This window comes from Leptinotarsa decemlineata, unplaced genomic scaffold (assembly GCF_025532065.1).
Source record: "Leptinotarsa decemlineata unplaced genomic scaffold, Ldec_3_MD MMD2_tig00001719_RagTag_RagTag, whole genome shotgun sequence".
NCBI lineage: Eukaryota > Metazoa > Arthropoda > Insecta > Coleoptera > Chrysomelidae > Leptinotarsa > Leptinotarsa decemlineata.
The window spans coordinates 11,143,029-11,162,849 of NW_027412569.1; the positions used below are offsets into that span (position 1 = coordinate 11,143,029).

General features: G+C 35.3%; 1 protein-coding gene across 3 annotated transcripts in view; it reads left to right on the forward strand.

Moving 5' to 3' along the window:
• The window catches only part of Nrx-1 (Neurexin 1), a 208,289-nt gene that overhangs the window by 144,593 nt on the left and 43,875 nt on the right, over positions 1 to 19,821 (forward strand). For all 3 annotated transcript variants that reach the window (XM_074176497.1, XM_023171873.2, XM_074176498.1), the window contains 2 exons: positions 10,174 to 10,366; positions 15,845 to 16,036. In XM_074176497.1, coding sequence (XP_074032598.1) covers positions 10,174 to 10,366; positions 15,845 to 16,036 — 385 coding nt within the window. The remainder of the gene's footprint in view (positions 1 to 10,173; positions 10,367 to 15,844; positions 16,037 to 19,821) is intronic.

Here is a 19,821-nt window from a genome sequence, read left to right on the forward strand (position 1 = left end):
ACTTTCGTCTACGGTTTGATTACCCCTTTCTGCTGTTGTAACTGGTGTTAGAGTTTTCAGCCAGCAGGGCAGTAGTCAATTTTTTTTCAGTAAATTCTCCAAACAATCGTAATGAAATTGGAAGACACAATAAGTGATATTTTACTTGATTTTAGATTCACTTTCGTTACAGGTCACAATAATTCGTTTCCTTCATAAATTAGCGTTTTCATATCTGTTAACTTACTCTTATTGTTTGTTCCCTTCCTCATAATATTTTCGTTTTCAGACGATCCATCCAATTATTTTGGGCCTGATGTTTTCAGTATTTGCAATGTTTCTTTCGTTTCTTTTTTCAACACGCTTTTTTTAGCTTCATCACATTCTCCTCTAACAAAAATCTTACCAATGGGTCAACTGCCAAACTGTTGGGAATAATACTTGATGACGGTCTCAAGTGGAATAGCCACATTGATAGTTTGTGCAATAAACTGTCCAGTCAGCTATTTGTGTTACGCAAACTTAAAAAAATTGTCAGTACTGATGTACTGCTTATCTCATACTACTCCCTTTTTCACTCTCACATATCCTATGGAACCCTGCTGTGGGGTAACTCCACTCAGGTTATACGAGCATTTCGACTGCAGAAGAGAGCACTGAGAATCATCGATGGAGCACGTTTTGATGAATCATGCAAGCAAATTTTCATCAAATATAAGATAATGGCACTACCTTGTATTTATATATATCAAACTGAATATCTGGAGGCAATATCAATTCAATCCAATCAATGCTGATGCCCCCATCGCATATATTTTTTTTATATATATATATATTTTATTTCTTTACATAATTGTATATTTTTTGTCTTTATCTACTGCGAATAAGTATGTGTTTATATAAATCACGGGATGTTTCAACACTCTTTGTAAATTGACGTACTACCTATGTATATTGTGCATATCGTAGTCAATAAAGCATTTCTTTCTTTCTTTCTTATGTATGTATGTTTGTTTGTAAATCTCTAGCACGGGATCTGTATTTGAGAGAATTATCGACATTATTGCTTGATCTATTCACTGGCAGATGGCGCTGTGCGTAACCTCATTGGTAAAATTCGAACTCACTTTACATGTATTTCTTCATTTGAAAAAAAGATTTTATTCATTAACATGCGCGCCTGCTGTCTTATTTGTAACTCTCCTTGCGCGCCTGGTGCTTTGGGCTTGGTTGCTGATTTTCAGGCTTCCTCCCCGGAATCGAAAAATATCAATGGTCATTTTTTCAAACAATATACAGCTGATTGATCCCAAAGTTCAGATAAAATAAATATAGTTTGAAAGAACTAAAAAACACGCTGTTATAAAATACGAGAAAAAATACGAAATTAGAAAACTAAAAAACACGCTTTTAAAAAACATCGAACTAAAAAGTTAAAAATATATGTTCAAAACAATAACGAACGAAAAATACAATGAGTGAATTACCGAAAACAATTTTAGAAACATTAACAGATGATGGTATAATGAAAATTTAAAAATAAGGAAACATTCTAAACCAATCAAAATGTCATGAACATTTTGATTGATAATATTTATTTATTTTATTCACCAATATAGGGGTTACAAACAGATTAACAAATCCAATAGACAACCCACTTTATAATTTCAGTTCAAAAAAAAACTAATCAATAGAGTTTATTCTATGATTTTCACTATAATTATATATACTATAATTATAGTGAAAATCATAGAATAAACTCTATTGATTAGTTTTTTAAATATGGATTTTTATCAAGTATCGGCCGGTTCTATTCAATTTTAGTTCAAGTGGGCTTTGAGAAAAAAGAATGTAAATTTTAATTTTCTGTAAATTAAATTGAACAATCGAAGAATAACATAATTCTTATAAGAGTGACAGAGACTACAGAAATGATCACAACTTATCAATGATTTTTTTTTCATCCTGCATTTGAAACAGTCTAAAGAGATTTCAAAATATTGAATATCATTGCAAATTTCGTTGAAGGTTTTAAGCATTCTATAAAGTGGTGAATTTTGAGCAGCATTTGTCCTTGTGCAAGTTAGCTCAAAGAATTCTATACGCCTCAACGTTCTACCCTGAACATTGAACTCAATTTTGGAATAAAAGTCTGGACAGTGGACTAATCCTTTCATCAACAGTTCTTCTATCCTTCATAGGCATAATATTGTATTGGCGCATAATTGGACTGTAATCGCTATTCGTAATTGGAAAATTTAAATTGTGACTAATGTAGCTAAGAAATTTGTTTTGGATTTCTCAATACGATCTACGTTTATGTGGTACAGAGGATTCCAAACAACCGATGCAAAGAAGAGCCTACTATGTACATATGCATAATATAAATTGAGGAGATGTTTTGTCGTTCTGAAGTTTTGACAGTTTCTTTTGGGGAATCCAATGATACTATTACATTCATTGACGGTTTTTTCTATATGTGAATTAAATAACAACTTCGAGTCCATAATTATTCCCAAGTCTTTAACTTCTGAAACTGATTTCCATTCGTGATTTTCAAAGTAATAATTATTTCTGGTTATATTTTTGTTCCTGGAGAATGAGATTGACACGCATTTTTGTGGATTGAGAAACAAGTCATTATCATCACAGAATTTTTCGAGCCGCTTCAAGTCCTCCTGAATTTCTCCGCTGTCATATGAATTCTTTACTGTGTGATAGATTGTGAAGTCATCGGCATATAGTAAGAATTTACACTTATTGAAGCAACTAGAGATTTCGTTGATCTATATAGTGAAGAATAAAGGATCCAAATGGCTGCCTTGAGGAACTCCGGAGGATACCGTGAAGGGGAGTGACGTAAATTCATTTATGGCCACAAATTGTGACTTGTTATTCAAATAGGACCATATCCATCTCAATAAAAAGTAATTTACACCGACTTCACCAAGTCTGTTTAATAAAGTTTTGTGACTAATCTTATCAAAGGCCTTACAGAAGTCGGTGTATACAACATCAACCTGAACCTGTTTATCCATCGAGTTCAACAAAAAATCGGTGAATCCTATTAAAAGTTTTTATCGACCTATGGGGAAAGAAACCATGCTGTTCACTGATTATGATGTCGTTGACCGTATCAAAGATGTTATTATATATAATTTTTTTAAAAAGTTTGCCAAATACACATAATTTACTGATCGGCCTATAAATCTTTACATTGTGTCTGTCACTACTCTTGTAGATTGGTGCGATATGCGAAATTTTTCATTTGGCATAAAAAATTTCATTCTGCAATGATTTATGGAAAATATATTGTAGAGGCGAGACACTTGCACTACTCAACAAAGGAAACGGGTATATCATCAGGACCTCCCCATTTTTTATATCTAACGAGGTAATGGCTGTCAGTAAGGTATATTCATTTATTTCGACGGATTTGACTGGGGAGATGTTGGATCAAATATGTCGATAGGTTGGATGAAGTTGTTCTTGAAATTTTAATCAAAAAGGTTACAAATTGTGTCCCCGTATCTGCAGTTTCATTGTCAAGATATAACGAGCTTGGGATACAATTTGTATTTTTTCTCAAATTTTTTATGAATTTCCAAAACATTTTCGAGTTCCTATTGATTTCACCTTCCATATTTTTAGAATACTCTAGAAAATCACGTCGAATGAGTTCCTTAAAACGCGCTCGCAAGTTTTTGAATTCCAGATAGTCGATTTGGTTTTTGTATATTTTAAATTTTTCGTGTACTCAGTTTTTTTTAATATGATTTGAATGGTTTCACGTTTGAAATATATGGGAAACCCAGTTTTTGTTCTTGTTACGGGGACATGTTTGTCAATAAGATCATAGATTGTCGAGTAGAACTGATATAGACACGTGTCAACGTCCTTTCCAGAAAATACTCCAGCCCAGTCCTTTCCACTGAGTTCAATGTTCAGAGTATCGTAGTTTGCTTTGAAAAAGTTACGGTATACATTCGACTTCGGATTATAGCTAAAACACATCTTCGATTGATGAAAATCAATTCGAAAAGTTTCCACATGGATTTGTAGTTTCCAGGGTTGAAGTTTTCACAATTCCTTATTTTGTCTACCTAAACTCCTTCCAACTTTCTTGGAGATATCCCTATTATAATGTTGGGACCTTCTTACAATAATAGATCCCAGATTTTGGCAACCATGCTATGCAAAAATGTTCGATTTGAAAATTATGTACAGTTTCTTGCCTATGCTTGCTATAGTTTCAGCTGTAATCGTGTTGATACCAACAAAATAGGGTCCCAGTATTTTTTTCTAAAGATATATAGAACTGCAACATTTATGGCAAGAAAAAAGCACGCACAATCACACAGGGACCGCTTTTGGAGCGCATTAACGAGTTTTCTGCAGTGCTTGTGTTTTGTCCCTGAAAACCCGATTTTTATTGGATACAAGGAAGATTCTCTATTAGGTGAAAAATCAAATTGTGCTCAAAAATTGTGGAATTCCTTAACTTCTGCTGATACTAGATTTTCTACACTCCCAGACTTTCACAGACAAAGTATCAATTTTTTTTTTCATTGACAGCAGTTTTGATGAATTTCAATCAATGTCCCTTTTTTCATCCTCTTCTAGTATTATCACTGGGTAATTTCGCCTTAGTTAAGCCCTCTGTATACGAACGTCTATAAACTGTACCTCCGATTGTTAACCTCAAGTACAAGCCCCATTCTCCTACGGATTCCAGAAATTGTGGGCAACAGTCAAGACGAATTAAAAAATCCAGTTGTTTCTCAACACACATCTTTCAGTCTTGGAAGATATTGTTCAGAGATTCCCAGGCATGTTGACATTGGTAGGCGCGCTCCTTTGGAATGTCCTGCTCTTTTACCGGATTTGACTCCTCTCAATTTTTTCTTTTGAGTCTATCACATTGAAAGTTTATATTATGCAACCTGTGACAATGCGGAAAGTCAGAGACAGAATTACTGATAGTTGTATTCCAAAATGTCAGAAATTGAATCGAAAGTTAGGAGAGGGTAGAATTTCCACGTTCGTACTGTATGTCAACATTATATAGGGAACCCAAATGGATTCCTGGCAGAAGTTAGACAACTCTTCGGCTAACGACGCAACTTTAATTATAATGTCAAGTAGTTTCCTATCTCTCATCTCTCTCTGTCTTCCACTAAGACTAAATGGTTTCCTAATATCCCAGATAACCACCCGGATCTGCATATTGAGGTGGATTTGTTAGAACGATTCTGTAAATTACTTGACGACGTAATCTCATATTAATAAGGAGAACAAGATACCTGTTCAGTAGTTTGGTGAATTCAGAATATTCAAATTCATGTAAGCTGTTCAGAACTTCAACTTCTCTCAAAGTTCTGCTATTGTCATTAATTTATTTGTATTACTGGATGGATGAGTGACTAAACACCAATTGATTTGCAGTAGTTAATATACATATAAATACAATAATGCAAAACGGATCTACTTATATTTGTTAATAAGTAGTCTTACCTACGATAATTGTAAATACAAAAAAAAATAAAAGATAAAAAATATCACTTAACACCTTAATGGTCACTTAAATGGTCTAATAAATTTCTTTTGAACAGAATAAGACTGTTATAAGACTTTACATTTCCAGGTAGACTGTTATACTCAATAAATCCTTTGAACATTAATGTTTTAGTGTTGAATGTTTTTGTTTGATTATTTACATACAAATTATTTTTTATTCTAGTATTATACTGGTGGATTTGACTATTAAAAATTACAAATTTGTCAAAATATGAGGGTAGAAGGTTATGTAACATTATGTTAAAATAAATCATCGTTGAATATAAAAGCCTACTTTCTATAGATAACCATTTTAGAGTATTTAACATTATAGATATATGGGTACTCCTGTCACATCTCAAAATAATTCTCATTGCGCGATTATGTAGTTTTTGTAGTGTTCTCAATTTATTCAAATCACTTGTGTATAGAAAAGTGGGACAATATTCAAAATGTGGTTGTATAATTGTCTTATATACAGTTATACGTGATTGCATAGTTAAGTATTGGGATACTCTTGTGAAAAAATATAATTTCTTCAAAACTTTTTTCTGTATGTGGGTGAAATGGTTATTCATTGATAGATGATTGTCTAACATGAATCCTAAATATTTGAGTTCAGTAATGAGCTCAATTTTATCATTTTCTATTTTCATTTAAATTTTATTTGAATCTAATTCTCTGTATTTAAACGGTGTAGTAAGTATCATAGCCTTCGTTTTGTTTACATTCAGCTTCAATTTATCAGTTTTCAAATATGTAGCAATATTATGCAATGGTTCATTCATTTTTTTAATAGCTTTGTCTATATCTTTATCACTAACCGATACTAGGGCATCATCAGCGAAATAATGTTAATATTCACATTCATTACATTTGCTGATATCTTCAATGTAAATTAAGAATAGTAATGGCCCCAAAATACTTCCCTGCGGAACCCCGTGGTCTATGATTATTGCTGTTAATACAAATTCATTGATTTTGGTTACCTGCTTCCTTTCTGTGAGATAATCACTGATCCTATCGAGTACTTTTGCTTTAATGTCATATTTTTTTAATTTTTTGATTAATATTTCACGATTAACCGTTTCAAGCGCAAGTTTAAGATCTAAAAATACTGCTACAGTGTACATGCCTTTACTCTTTTTATCTTTCCATTCAGTAACTGTAAAAGCTTAAGTGCGTATTCGCATGAATGTCTGGCTCTAAAACCAGATTGGTTTGTGAATAAAGGAAAAATTGGGCTGTCTGTACCAAATTTGTGAGCCTTCAAAGAGAAATTAGAGATGTCGAGGCTGCCGAAAAATTCAACTCGGGTGCTAGGCTTTATTATTATTCGAAATATTTCCCTTGATGATCCATAAGTTTTTGCATTCGTTCAAACAATTTTTCGAAAGCGTGGTTTTTGAACGCTTCAACTGCTTCTTAGGCGCTCTTGAATCGTTGATCATGTAGATCACACCTTTGATATTCAGGAAAGAGAAGTCATTGGGTGCCAAATCAGGACTGTACGGAGGATGAGTCATCAATTCGACGTTTTGGCTGTTTAAAAATTTACTTGTTTGAAAAGATGTGTGAGGGATCGCATTGTCATGATGAAGAATGATTCGTCGAACAAATGGTCGTGTACCACACAGAATTGACGTCCTGGAGACTCTGATGTCGAAGTTAAAATAGTGTTCCACGATACATAAAATCCACGACCATGGCTCTCCAAGCATATAAACTCTAGTTAGCAATCCATTACCTTTTTTTCTGAAGAATCTTCGACAGTCGTGAGGAAACATCCATCAACTGAATATGAATTCAAAATAAAATAACACAATTTTGATTTGCGTTAATATATTCTATAAAAACAGGCATCCGCTAAGTGATCTCTTTGAATCTAACGTTAAATTCATGTAATCCTTATGCTCAACTAGGACGTCTTCCAAGTTTTATCTCAGGATCCACTAACGCCAAATAGTTTCCTAATTCCTGGGATAACGTCGCGAATTCCCAAGTTCTGGCTGATCTGTTCGTCGTTTAATTCTCCCACGAGCACATTAACTTGCGTCTCCTTTTTGGCCAGATGCCAAACAATGCAAATTGTTCCATCTACATACTTTGACAACTCTTTCATATTTTCTGTATTTTCCAAGACACAAATGGTATCGTTTCAAGTTATGTGAACCACATTTGAAGATAAACGTCATCTTACAATCGCAGTTGGTCAGGTCACATCTCTCATGAAATTTAATTGTTTTCAGGTTGGGTTTAACTTTTGGACTGTTTGTGAAAGTTATGAATTCAGTCTTTCTCTCATTTAAGCTCAAGAGATTACAGTCCATTCAATATTTGATTTGATATAAACGTTTTTCTGCGTTTTTCGTAACTTCCTGCCAATTTGTTCCATGGAACAGGAGAACCGTATCGTCCGCATATGAGATGATATCTTCTACTTCTATATTCAAGATTTCATTGATATAGAAAAGAAATAACTTGGGTCCGAGGACTCTTCCCTGAGGAACACCATATTCGATTTCCAAAGATTCACTAAACTTATTTTTTATTTCACCGACAGATTTTCTCTTCGATAAATAATGATAACGGTAAGCGTCTAATCCCGTATTTTCCAAGTTTTTTCGAGAGTTTATCGTGTGAAATGCTGTCGAAAGCTTTAGCTGAGTTTAAAAAAATGCCCAACGCTTTATTATTTTTATTGAGGTGCTGGTAGATTTCATTTGTGAAGTAATGCAGTGCATCTCCAGTGGAACTTCTTGCCTTGAATCCGAATTGTTTGGGAGAGATTAGTTGGTGGTGATCGACATGATTTTGTAACCTACTGGCTATACTTTCCTCAAACAATTTTGCAATATTACTAATGACAGATATTGGTCGGTAATTATTAACAAAATGTGGGTCTCCGGCTTTGAATATAGAAGTAATTCACTGTCATACATTAAAATCCAATAACAAAAACTAACATTATTGAGTCACTATCCAACGATTAGCGAATGGAAAGAAAGGTATATAAAGAAGTTAATAGTTTCCATTTTTGCCCTTTCATTCAAACGAATAATTGTTAACACTGGTAATCAGTAACGACATCAATTCTTGTTATAGCAGGCTTGTTACCGCAACAAATTCACTTCATAGAAACAGACCGAGTTTCAAAAAGTTTTGAAGCTCTGACCCGCGATATTCTTCATCCTCTGTCTTGCAGAATTTGCAAAGCTTCAATAACTTCTACTTATTTCATACGAGCGCTTTCAATAGCAGGCTATGCTATCATCTTCATGGCTCTACTGAAACTGTACGTTTTATCTTCCTGTTTGTTTTTTTATACGGTTAAAACGCCTTAGTGCAGGTATTTGTCCCCTCTTGTCATCCGGATGTTTCTTTAAATTTGCCTGTATTTGGGTTACATCTGCTAATATCCTTTGTTCATTGTTTCTAGGAATGTGTATTGTATTTTGTAGTATATTGAATGTTAGGTCTTATTATGTTTTGATTTGTATTTGTTCCTCGATAAGTGAAATATGACTTTTCAATTTATGTTTAGGGTTTCCCAGATGTCCATACGGTTTCCTTTATTGACTTGTTTTATGAGTTAGATGTTTTCTGGTGGGGGAATGTTTTATGTGTTTTGTATGACGTGTGTTGCGAGGTTTGATTTATATGTTATTGGGTTATGTATGCTTTTTTGTACTCGTCGTATCTTTGGATCAGTTTTTTCTTGGTTTGGCCGATATTTGCAGTCCGAGCATTGAATGCTGTACACTCCGTTTAGGTTTTTGTCTTCTTCTTGTTCATAGCTGTTGATTTATTTTCGCGTTCGGCTTGTAGGTGATGTTGATGTTCAAGCGTTTGAAGATGTTTGTTAATTTTTTGGTTTAGTGCCTTATGTATGTGAATGCAGTCCATCGCTGTGTTGTTTCATCTGTTGGAGTAGTTTGGTCCTTGTTCTGTATTTTTTGTTTGATTCTATTTTTTAATTCATCAGTTGTCTTTTGGGTGTATCCGTTCTCGTTTGCTATTTGGTATATAATTTTCGTTTCCTTGTCCCGGGCTTTAGTGCTAAGTAGTATCCTCAGCATTCTGTATATGAATACGTTATAGGCAGCCATTTTGTGTGATGGTGGTTGGTTCGAACTTGCAGATATGGTGGAGCTTGTTTGTGTAGGTTTTCTGTATAGTGTCATTTGAAATTTTGTTTTGTTGTGGTTATATCCAATAGTTATGTCCAGGTAGTTGAGTTTCGAGTAGTTTTCTTCCTCTATGCTGAAAATCAGTTTTTCATTCATTTTGTTAATTTCCTTCGTTAATTGTTCTATTCTTATTCTCTAAAACCAGGTGATACAGCGTTACTACTTCCTTTCGATTATATTTTTTCATGAGTAGGTACATCAAAACTTATCGAATCTATAATGAAAAACGACTAACAGTGTGTGAAATTTCATTGCTTGAAAAATGAAAAATTGTACCCCACCTCCTCTATACCCGTTGATCTATATGTAAACGTATGTTGATCTCCGACGAGATATTTCAAATCCTCCAGCAGAATATATCGTTCAACATATAAATGAATTTTTCGATTCATAATGAATTTTCCAAAATCTAAATAGATACTGAATCTTACTGAATATTCGATTTCAGGTTGACTTATTTGCTGTAGAAATTTACAACGGTCATATCTACGTGCATTTGGATCTGGGCTCTGGACCTTCCAAGCAACGTGGATCCAGAAGAAGAATAGACGACGGTACTTGGCACGAGGTCACCTTCAGGCGAACTGGAAGAGATTCAAGGATAACGGTTGATGGTTTCCATACAGATTTCAAAACCATTGGTGAGTTTTACTGATATACGATGCATGACAGTATAAACTGAAAGCTAGATCAGCACCAACATCGAGTTTGCTGATCCCTGCAGAAGCTGGTGAAATTAGGAGTCCTTCTTCAAAACATTATTCATTTTCTCGCCACAAAAGTCATTCAAAGAGTTATGAAAACCACTCATTTTTGTTACACGACATACAAAATGTGACATCCTGTATATAGTATGTTAGTGTGGCACTCTGTATACATAGTAGCAGGGGAGCTCACGGTGCAAAATGGGGATTTACTTGAGCGTCATTGAGACATATTAGGTTGCAAAGCTCAGATGATAAGAAGAAGAAAATGTTATATGATATATACCTTTTCATCGGTGAGGGAAGCGGCTATAGATTTTTAAGTATGTAAAAAATTACTGTTGCATGGACATACTCGAGCGCGTCAGATATCAATAGCATCAATGTCCTACGTATTTTTAATAATGTTGGTATGTTTATCTGATCGTTTGCATGAAGTGGGTGGTTGTACGTAAAGGTTAAACTTCTATTCAATAATCTGACGATTTCGATCTGACGCAAACTCGCGGCCATTATTATAATGTGCAAAAAAAAATCGCCATTTTGGAATACTCAAGCGCGTCAGATTATATATATGGTTCATCCTTATGTTTTAGACGTGCTGTCTCATAATCTGACGATTATCTAGAGGGATTCGTTTAATCTGATAAAAACAATAATTTTTTTAAAAATATTTCAATTCTTTGAACTTAATTAATTGAAAAACTAAGGAAATAGCATGCAAATAAATAAGTGTATGTTTTAAACCACTTTTATTTGTAACTAACGTTACTGGAGTTTCGTCCTGTAAGGACATTTTCAAACTTATATATTGTATAAGGACATTTTCAAACTTATATATTGTATAAGTTTGAAAATGTCCTTATAAGATGAAACTGCAGTAATGTTAGTTACGAATGAAAGTAGTAAAAAACATAGAAAGTTTCATTTCTCTTTTCTTCTTTATGATTTCCTACCACGTAGTAACGGCTACATCCATCAATTAATTGATAATTTAATCATCATCTTCATTTTCATCACGAACGAGTCTCTGTGATCAGCTGTGATGGCGTCATGACAACAGAATTCAGAGTGGGGTCGGAGTGAGAGAGTAATAGATAGAGAAAAAGTGAATAGAGAATAGAGGAATAGAAACTCGGAGAGGGAAATATAGGTATCACACAGCTGCACGCATTGAATTTAATCGACGATTTTTTATTATTTCGGCTTGCGGAAATCGTCAGATTATATATTTTTCGTTATCCTTGAATTATTTCCTTCAAAATAAAAAAAAAATTCTACGCTCGAGAATGTCGAAATGACATTATTTTTTTACAACTTTGCTGCCCTCCCCTTTCTTTACGCCACTCTCAAATCGTCAGATTACTGGAATATACACTTTTCAGAAGGTAATTAACTCACCCTACCTTAATCTGACGAGCTCGAGAATTTCTGATGATCATTTTTTTTTACCTATCTAATCCTTCATCCCTCACAGGCGGCCTTATATATGGAGCTCATATTTGGTGGAGGTACTTAACCGGGTACAAAGTATTCCCCTGTATATTAATCTGCCGCGCTTTAGTAAATCCCGAAATCCCCGCTTGAACTCCCCTATTATAGTAGTATGTCTAGGTGAGCGACAGAATAAAGAACGGAGAGTAAGAAGTTGTATTATTATTTAAGTTGAATACATCACAGATTCATATCTGCAGTATCAATCAGTAGTTTCCAATATCTTACATATTATTCTGTAGAACACGAAATGCATCCTCAAAATGATTCATTGGAAGCCTCAACTTTTTCTCACACAGTATATCTCCCTTAACATGTAATATCTTTCTTCACCTTCAACTTTGTGACTACTCAATGGTAGCAGGACTCAACAACCAAAAGTTCAAATTCATTTTCACCCTTAAAATGAGTTAGTAGGGTTTTCTCTTATCTGTGCAATATGGGTCGGGAATAGCAAAGACAATTATTTAAATTTGAGCCCGACACGTTCTGAGAATAACATCCGCATGGAGCGTATCGTTATAATTTAATTGAAAGACATGATTTCTGAGGGCACCTCGAAAGACAATAATGTTTCGTTATAATGGGAAGGTTTCTGCAAGCAGGTTGAAGCGTTTGATGTTCTGAAATGAACATTTCAATCCATGGAGTTTAGAAATTTGGGACTTTATAAAAAATAAAATAGATAAAAAAACACATAGTTACTTTTATTATAGAACACAGTATTGAAAAAAAAATTTAAAAAAATTTGTTTATAACAATTTTTTTTAAATAAACAATGCAAGTGTGGAGTGGAAGTAGACACCCGAGGATATCATGGATTGAATTGTAGATATAGCGCCGGGCGCTTTTCTCGTCATCAAGCTGTAAATGATGTCATCAAACGTGCCTTAGGTTCGGCAAATATACCTTCCATCTTATAACCCTCAGGCACTTGCAGCGATGATGGGAAACGACCAGATGGCATGACTCTCATTCCTTGGCGGAAAGGAAAACCGGTTGTCTGGGATTTCACATGCGTCGATCCTTTGGCTCCTTGTCACGTTCCTTCGACTTCTGTATCCAGCGGTGCAGCAGCTTCATCAGCGGAATCGTAAAAAAAAAACGGAAATACAATTATTTGGGAGATAATTTCATTTTTCATGCATAAGGAAGCGAAACATTTGGTACCTTAGGCCCCCAAGCATTGAAGTTCATTCGCGAAATCGGCAATAGGATATCCAAAGAAACGAATGACCCAAGAGCTACCTCTTTGTTGATTCAAAAAATTAGCGTTCTGATTCAAAGAGGAAATGCAGCTTCATGTTTAGGTACAATTCCCCAATCAAAAACCCTAAGTGAATTATCAATGTTTCCCATGAACAAAATATATCGGCATGTACAGACAGTGCAAGAACTGGAGTTGTGCAGTTTGGTGGAAGACTCGCAGCAAAACCGTCAAGCTTTGACAGAAAAGGAAGTGGGAACTCCAAATGAGGCTGAGTTTGGTCCTCTGGCTGAGCCCTCAAAAGAACTAATATCTAATTCAGTTTTGAGCAGTTTTGCTTCGAATTCCTTATCCTACCAGTCCAATGAAGGGGTGAATCATCCTATCCGTGTTTATTCAGAAGAAGATAGTAGTGGCAAACGTAGTTGCAACAATAGATCGGTGATACATTCTTCAATCAAAACTCTTGGGTTCAATGGTCTTAAAAATCTTGGAAACACCTGTTTCATGAACAGTATAATCCAATGTTTATCAAACACGGGATGGTTGCTGGAATACCTAAAAAAGGATGCATACATGGAAGATATCAATACTAGTATTTCTAGTATGAAAGGTGTTTTAATCAAATCGTTCGCAGAAGTTATTAAGGAATTATAGTCAGAAGATTCATCTGATAGAGTAATTAACACAGTCTACTTCAAAAATCAGATTCAAAGATTTGCCCCTCGAATCATGAATTCTGCCCATCAAGACGCCCACGAATTCCTTCGATATCTTTTAGAAGGTTTACATGAGGACCTCAACAAAATTACTGAGAAACCTGAACCGATCTGAACTGAGATTGATGAAAAATTGAGCGATAACGGAAAAGCACAAGATTCCTGGCAGAGATATTTGAATATGAACAACTTCAAGATTGTAGACTATTTCGTTGGTCAATTAAAATCCACTATGAAATGCACACACTGTGGACACTCATCAGTAACCTTTGATCTTTTCTGGGATTTGTCCCTTCCCATACCACAAAGAACTGGCCAATTGAGTTTGTCACATTGCTTGGATTCTTTCTCAAGAGAGGAAACTCTGGATGGAGATGAAAAACCAATGTGTCCGAGGTGCAAGCAAAGGAGAAAATGTAGAAAGTCCTTATCAATCTATAAGTTTCCCTGTATTTTAGTGATTCATTTGAAAAGATTCTCTCCGACGGAAAGGTTTAGAGGCAAATTGAATGTTTCCATTGACTTTTCTTCAGATGGATTAGATATGAGCAGTTATGCAGCAGACAATGTGGCTCCTTGTCGTTATAATCTATATGCACTTTCAAATCACAGTGGGACTACTTACAACGGACTACTTACACTTACACTTACTGCATATTGCAGACACCCATATAGTGGCACGTGGCATGAATACAACGATTTACACGTGTTCCCCATTTCGCCAAAATCACTTGTGAGCGATGAGGCATATGTCCTCTTTTACGAACAGGAGGGAACGAAGCAGCACCTTTGATGTGATTTTTTTTTTCCTTCTTTCCTTTTTTTTTATAATCTTAGTTCTTTGAATTGATTTGTATTTCATGATTGTTCCTTCCGAAATTATACAGAGCAGAGTAAAAAAAGGAAAAAAAAAAGTTCGAAGTTAATAATGTAATAAAAGTCAAACATCAGTACCAAATTGATTCCACAACAAGGCAATATAATTTTCATTAAAAAAAGAATTAAAAAAAATTTTTTCGAAACCTTAAAGAACAATAGAATTTATGATTAAAAAAAAACGGTTCCTTAATTTCAATATTTAGTTGCAAAAAACGATTGTTAATTAACAAACGCATTTTTTAGCAACAAAGAAATATTTTTGAAAAACCATTTTTTTTCTAAAAATCATGATTTTTTTCAATTAACATAATGCAAAAAAAATTTTAGAATTGCTCATGAACAATGTATTTGTTTGCAATAAATTCATCAACAATAGCTGTAAAAAATTGAAAAGGAAATATTATTAATTATTTTTTAGTCATGAGATATTGAAACAATGGAAAATTAGAAAAAAAAATTTTGTGATGTATTTTCTATAAAATTATAATTTTCAATTGTCAATAAAAAATAGAAAATATTTTTTTTTTATTTTGGCAACGGTAATCTATTTTTTTTCTATTAAGGATAACTTCACCAAAGGAAAAAAATGCCAGGGTTTTATTTTAATAATTATAGGGATTTTTATATTAACCTTCAATTCAGAAAAAGTTATTAATTAACAAATTTATAATCAACGTTAAAATTGGGATAAAAATTTTTTGACTGCGGATTATTGTTTATTGATGTATCCCAACATTACATGAATCTTTTCATTCCTTAATATTCACATTTAATATGTTTAAATAATTTTTTTTGTTTTTATGTCAGAGTGACGAAAGGCGCGCGGAAGCCAGACTACCCGCTTTTGGCTCTATTTTCAGGGCTCTGTAAAAATTATAAATAATCGAGATACAATTTCAGTAGTCGTGACTTTTTCCACACAAATTCATTGATCTTTTCAAGAAGAAGGGGGTTCTCTCTTTCCACACTTCAATTCTGATTGGAACACAAGGAACCTAATAATTCTGTATTTGTAAAACTCCTCCTACACGTATAATTATGACTCTACATGAATATTCCACCATCCAACTCATCAACTCCACCCTACAACTCCCTGACAATGCCAATCTGTTGCAGAGGGTTCGACAAGCCTCGAGCTGGACGGGAACATGTACGTGGGTGGACTAGGAGCGCCCTTTTCCGAAATCCCCGTCCCCGCAGGGCTCTGGACCGCCGTCCTTCAACAAGGATTCGTCGGATGCTTCAAGGACCTCATTATGAACAATGAGGCGGTGGATGTCGCCGGATTTGCACGGGAACAGGATTCTGGTGAGTGGTTTAGCTTTTTTTGTTGTTGTGCCTAATAGGGTGTGCCCGAGATTCGGTCTGTTTTCGTTGAATCGTTCCATTTCAAGAAGATAATTGAGTATAAAAACAACAAATCCTTATATTATTTTTCGTAATGAATTTTTTGCTGGGTATCATTGTTCTGACGGATATTAAGGGGTTCTCTTTCAATCAATATGACAAAGATCTTTGAAAATACTTTTTCATACTCATCAATTTATTACATCACTCGATTTGCTTGTTTAAATATCACAGGAGCCATGAGAACAACACCAACAGTGGCAATGGAATCAATTACTGGTCTAACCCTCTGGACCTGTATGTTAAGGAGATTGCGTTGCGAAGGTCTTCCTACCATCTAGAAAGACCTTCGCAACGCAAGGAGTAGCAAGGAGTTTGGAGTAGCCATTCCGTTGAAGATCATTTTTGCTGATGTCTAGTTCCTTCTCGAGACCTTCCTTCGTGTTACAGAGCCCGAAAGCACGGTCCAATAGAGTCTTGATGATTCCTCTTTTAGTTGAATGATGGTGGTTGGATTCGTGGTTCAGATACTGTCCCGTATGAGTGGGTTTTCGATATACAGATGTTTCCCACTTAGTGTCGGTCCTCTTCACCAAAAAGTCTAATAATGGCAATTCGTTGTGGATTTCCTTCTCAATTGTGAAAATGATGGAAGGTCTCACGCTGTTGATGTATTTCAGGAAGGCGTCTAGTTCAGTGTTTCCATGGTTCCATATTATGAAGGTGTCGTCTACGCATCTCAAGCAGACTTGGTACTTCTTGTGGGCTTCTTCAATGGCCAAAGTTTCAAACCACTCCATATTATACAGTGCTAGTCAAAAGTCCCCTCCCCCCCTCGTATCTTTGGAACGGGTATACTTATAATAATGAAATTTGGAGGGTGGAAATAAACGGATGTAGTCTTCTTAACTGGTCATAACAGGTGACGCAATAGTCATAAATGACGTCACAAGGCTACTGTGACCAAAAATTTTAAATGGGACCCTATGGCAAGTGACAGCTCGTTTGAAAGGTATTGAAAATACCTATTCAGTCATACCAATTTTGTTTGGGTTTCGGCTGATTTTGATTGATAAATTGAAGAAATACGAAAATTATTGTTTCGCATTTAATTAATAAAGATTTTAAAGTACGCCTCTGGTTCATTGTCAAAAAGGTTGACGTGTTTGAATTATCTACTTGTCGAAAGTGTTTATACCTTGAAAATTTACCTAAGCTATTGTTTAACGAGACGTTTAAGTGTTTACATAGGCAAAATGGTACGTACTGTAGCCGACAAAGTAGCAGCTATCTTAATAATTGGTGAATGTAGAAACAATTTCCATGCAGCGGAACGACTGTTTAATGAGAGGTACCCTGATCGCCCTATATCGAGGGTTTATTTGAGGGAGCTTCTTCGGAAGTTTGAAGCATCAGGTAGTGTTCAAAATGCCAAACGATCTGGTCGACCAACAATTAGTGATGACAAAAAAATTGACATACTTGGATAAATGGTAGTGAACCCTACTTCTTCCACAGCCCAAGTTGCGTCTATCTGTGAAGTCAGTCAAAGGACAGTACATAGGGTGTTGGCTAAAAACAAATTTCATCCATACAAATTAAAAATGGTGCACCAACTTTCAGATGATGACCCCGACCGAAGACTAGAATTCTGTGAAACTATGTCCGATAAAATAAACCAACAACCAGGCTACATACAGACAATTTGTTTTAGTGACGAAAGTACTTTCTTTCTCAATGGAAATGTTAACACTCAAAATGTGAGGTATTGGAGTGACACAAATCCTCACATCTTTCGTGAAAAACATACTCAATTTCCAGAAAAAGTAAATGTTTGGGCAGGTATTTTGGGAAACCACATAGTTGGGCCTCTTTTTCTCAATGCTAACTTAACCGGTGAATTGTATCTGGAGATGTTACAAACTGATATTGAGGCGTTAATTCTTGAAATTCTAGAAGATAATCCAGATGAATTCGACAACTTGGAAATAACGTTTCAACAAGATGGTGCTCCTGCATACTATTACGGTGCAGTAAGACGTTACCTAGATGAAGAATATCGTGGTAGATGGATTGGACGACGAGGTTCGATCGAATGGCCAGCTCGGTCACCGGACCTTACACCATTAGATTTTTTTCTATGGGGGTACTTGAAATCTAAGGTTTACGCTACAGCACCTGACAGTATTGCCATTCTGAAACAACGAATTGTTGAAGAATGTAGGGCAATTTCCGCTGACACACTGGGACGAGTACGACAAGAGTTTAGCAATAGGATGCATTACTGCCAGGAAGTAGATGGAGCACATTTTGAACACTTATTATAAGAACTGGTTCTTAAATCTTTATTAATTAAATGCGAAACTATAATTTTCGTATTTCTTCAATTTATCAATCAAAATCAGCCGAAACCCAAACAAAATTGGTATAACTGAATAGGTATTTTCAATACCTTTCAAACGAGCTGTCACTTGCCATAGGGTCCCATTTAAAATTTTTGGTCACAGTGGCCTTGTGACGTCATTTATGACTATTGCGTCACCTGTTATGACCAGTTAAGAAGCCTACATCCGTTTATTTCCACACTCCAAATTTCATTATTATGAGTATACCCGTTCAAAAGATACGAGGGGGGGAGGGGACTTTTGACTAGCACTGTATGTTGGTTATGACTGGTGAAAGTGGCGATCCCATTGGCAGTCCCTCATCTTGTGTAAATAATTCGTCCTTAAGTTGGAAATTAGAATAAGAAAAAGACCTTGGCTAAAAGCCTCGCAAGGAAGAGAAGCCGTCACAACCAGTGCTTGCACTTCCCTTCATCAGAGGATTATCGGAGAGGATAAGAAGAATTGGTTCCAAGTACAAGATGGCTGATACTGACGCATGGCACAAAAAAATTGTTATGAAAAGTCCTATTGAATTGATTGATCACCGTTAGATGGAGTGATATCTAACTCTGTTTGCGGACTAATATTTTCAGTTTACAATTGCCTGGTGAACGTTTACCCCAACCTACAGCTGAATCAATTTTTTACGTCGCTCGATAAGCGCAGGGGATCCATTAGCGTCTATCTGGTTGTTCGTAATTTAACGTCATTAATCACGTTTAATGTATCTTCATGAAGAATTCACAGTAACGGATTTACCGCGGTAATAAAGTTCTCCACTAAAGGCCGCTGGCGGGAAAGAAAAAGCTCGTTGCTCGGATTTGAAGGGATCTAATGTAGGCTGGCAGCTCGCCTCAGGTGGTTGCACTTCCGGTCTCGAAAATAACCCGATAAATCCTTCAAATGATGCAGGAGAAGCTTGCAGGGAGGCTTAAAGCGGAAGAGAAATTCGAGGCTTGATTATTTCACTGGTGGTCCGTTCACAAATTAAACCGGCACGAGGTATTGGAAGCAACACTAGCCATCACAAAATTTGACTCTGACATTTGAGTATTGAATTTCGATGCTATGAAAAATTTGCTTTTGTATTCAGTTTGGACGTTCTTTTTTGAAAATTTGTGATTTTGAACGTTATTTCATAACTTGTGAGGCACTGTTTGGAACCTTTGGTGTAGTAATGAATATTACTCAACAACAAACTGTTATTTTGTCACTTCGACACGTGTTTCGATCACCAAGTAATCATCTTCAAGAAAAAGATTGAGGGGTTTATTCTTCCTTTTGAAGATGATTACTTGGTGATTGAAACACATGTGAAGCTAACTGTAACTAAGCTGATGGCTAAATTCATTGGCCAGT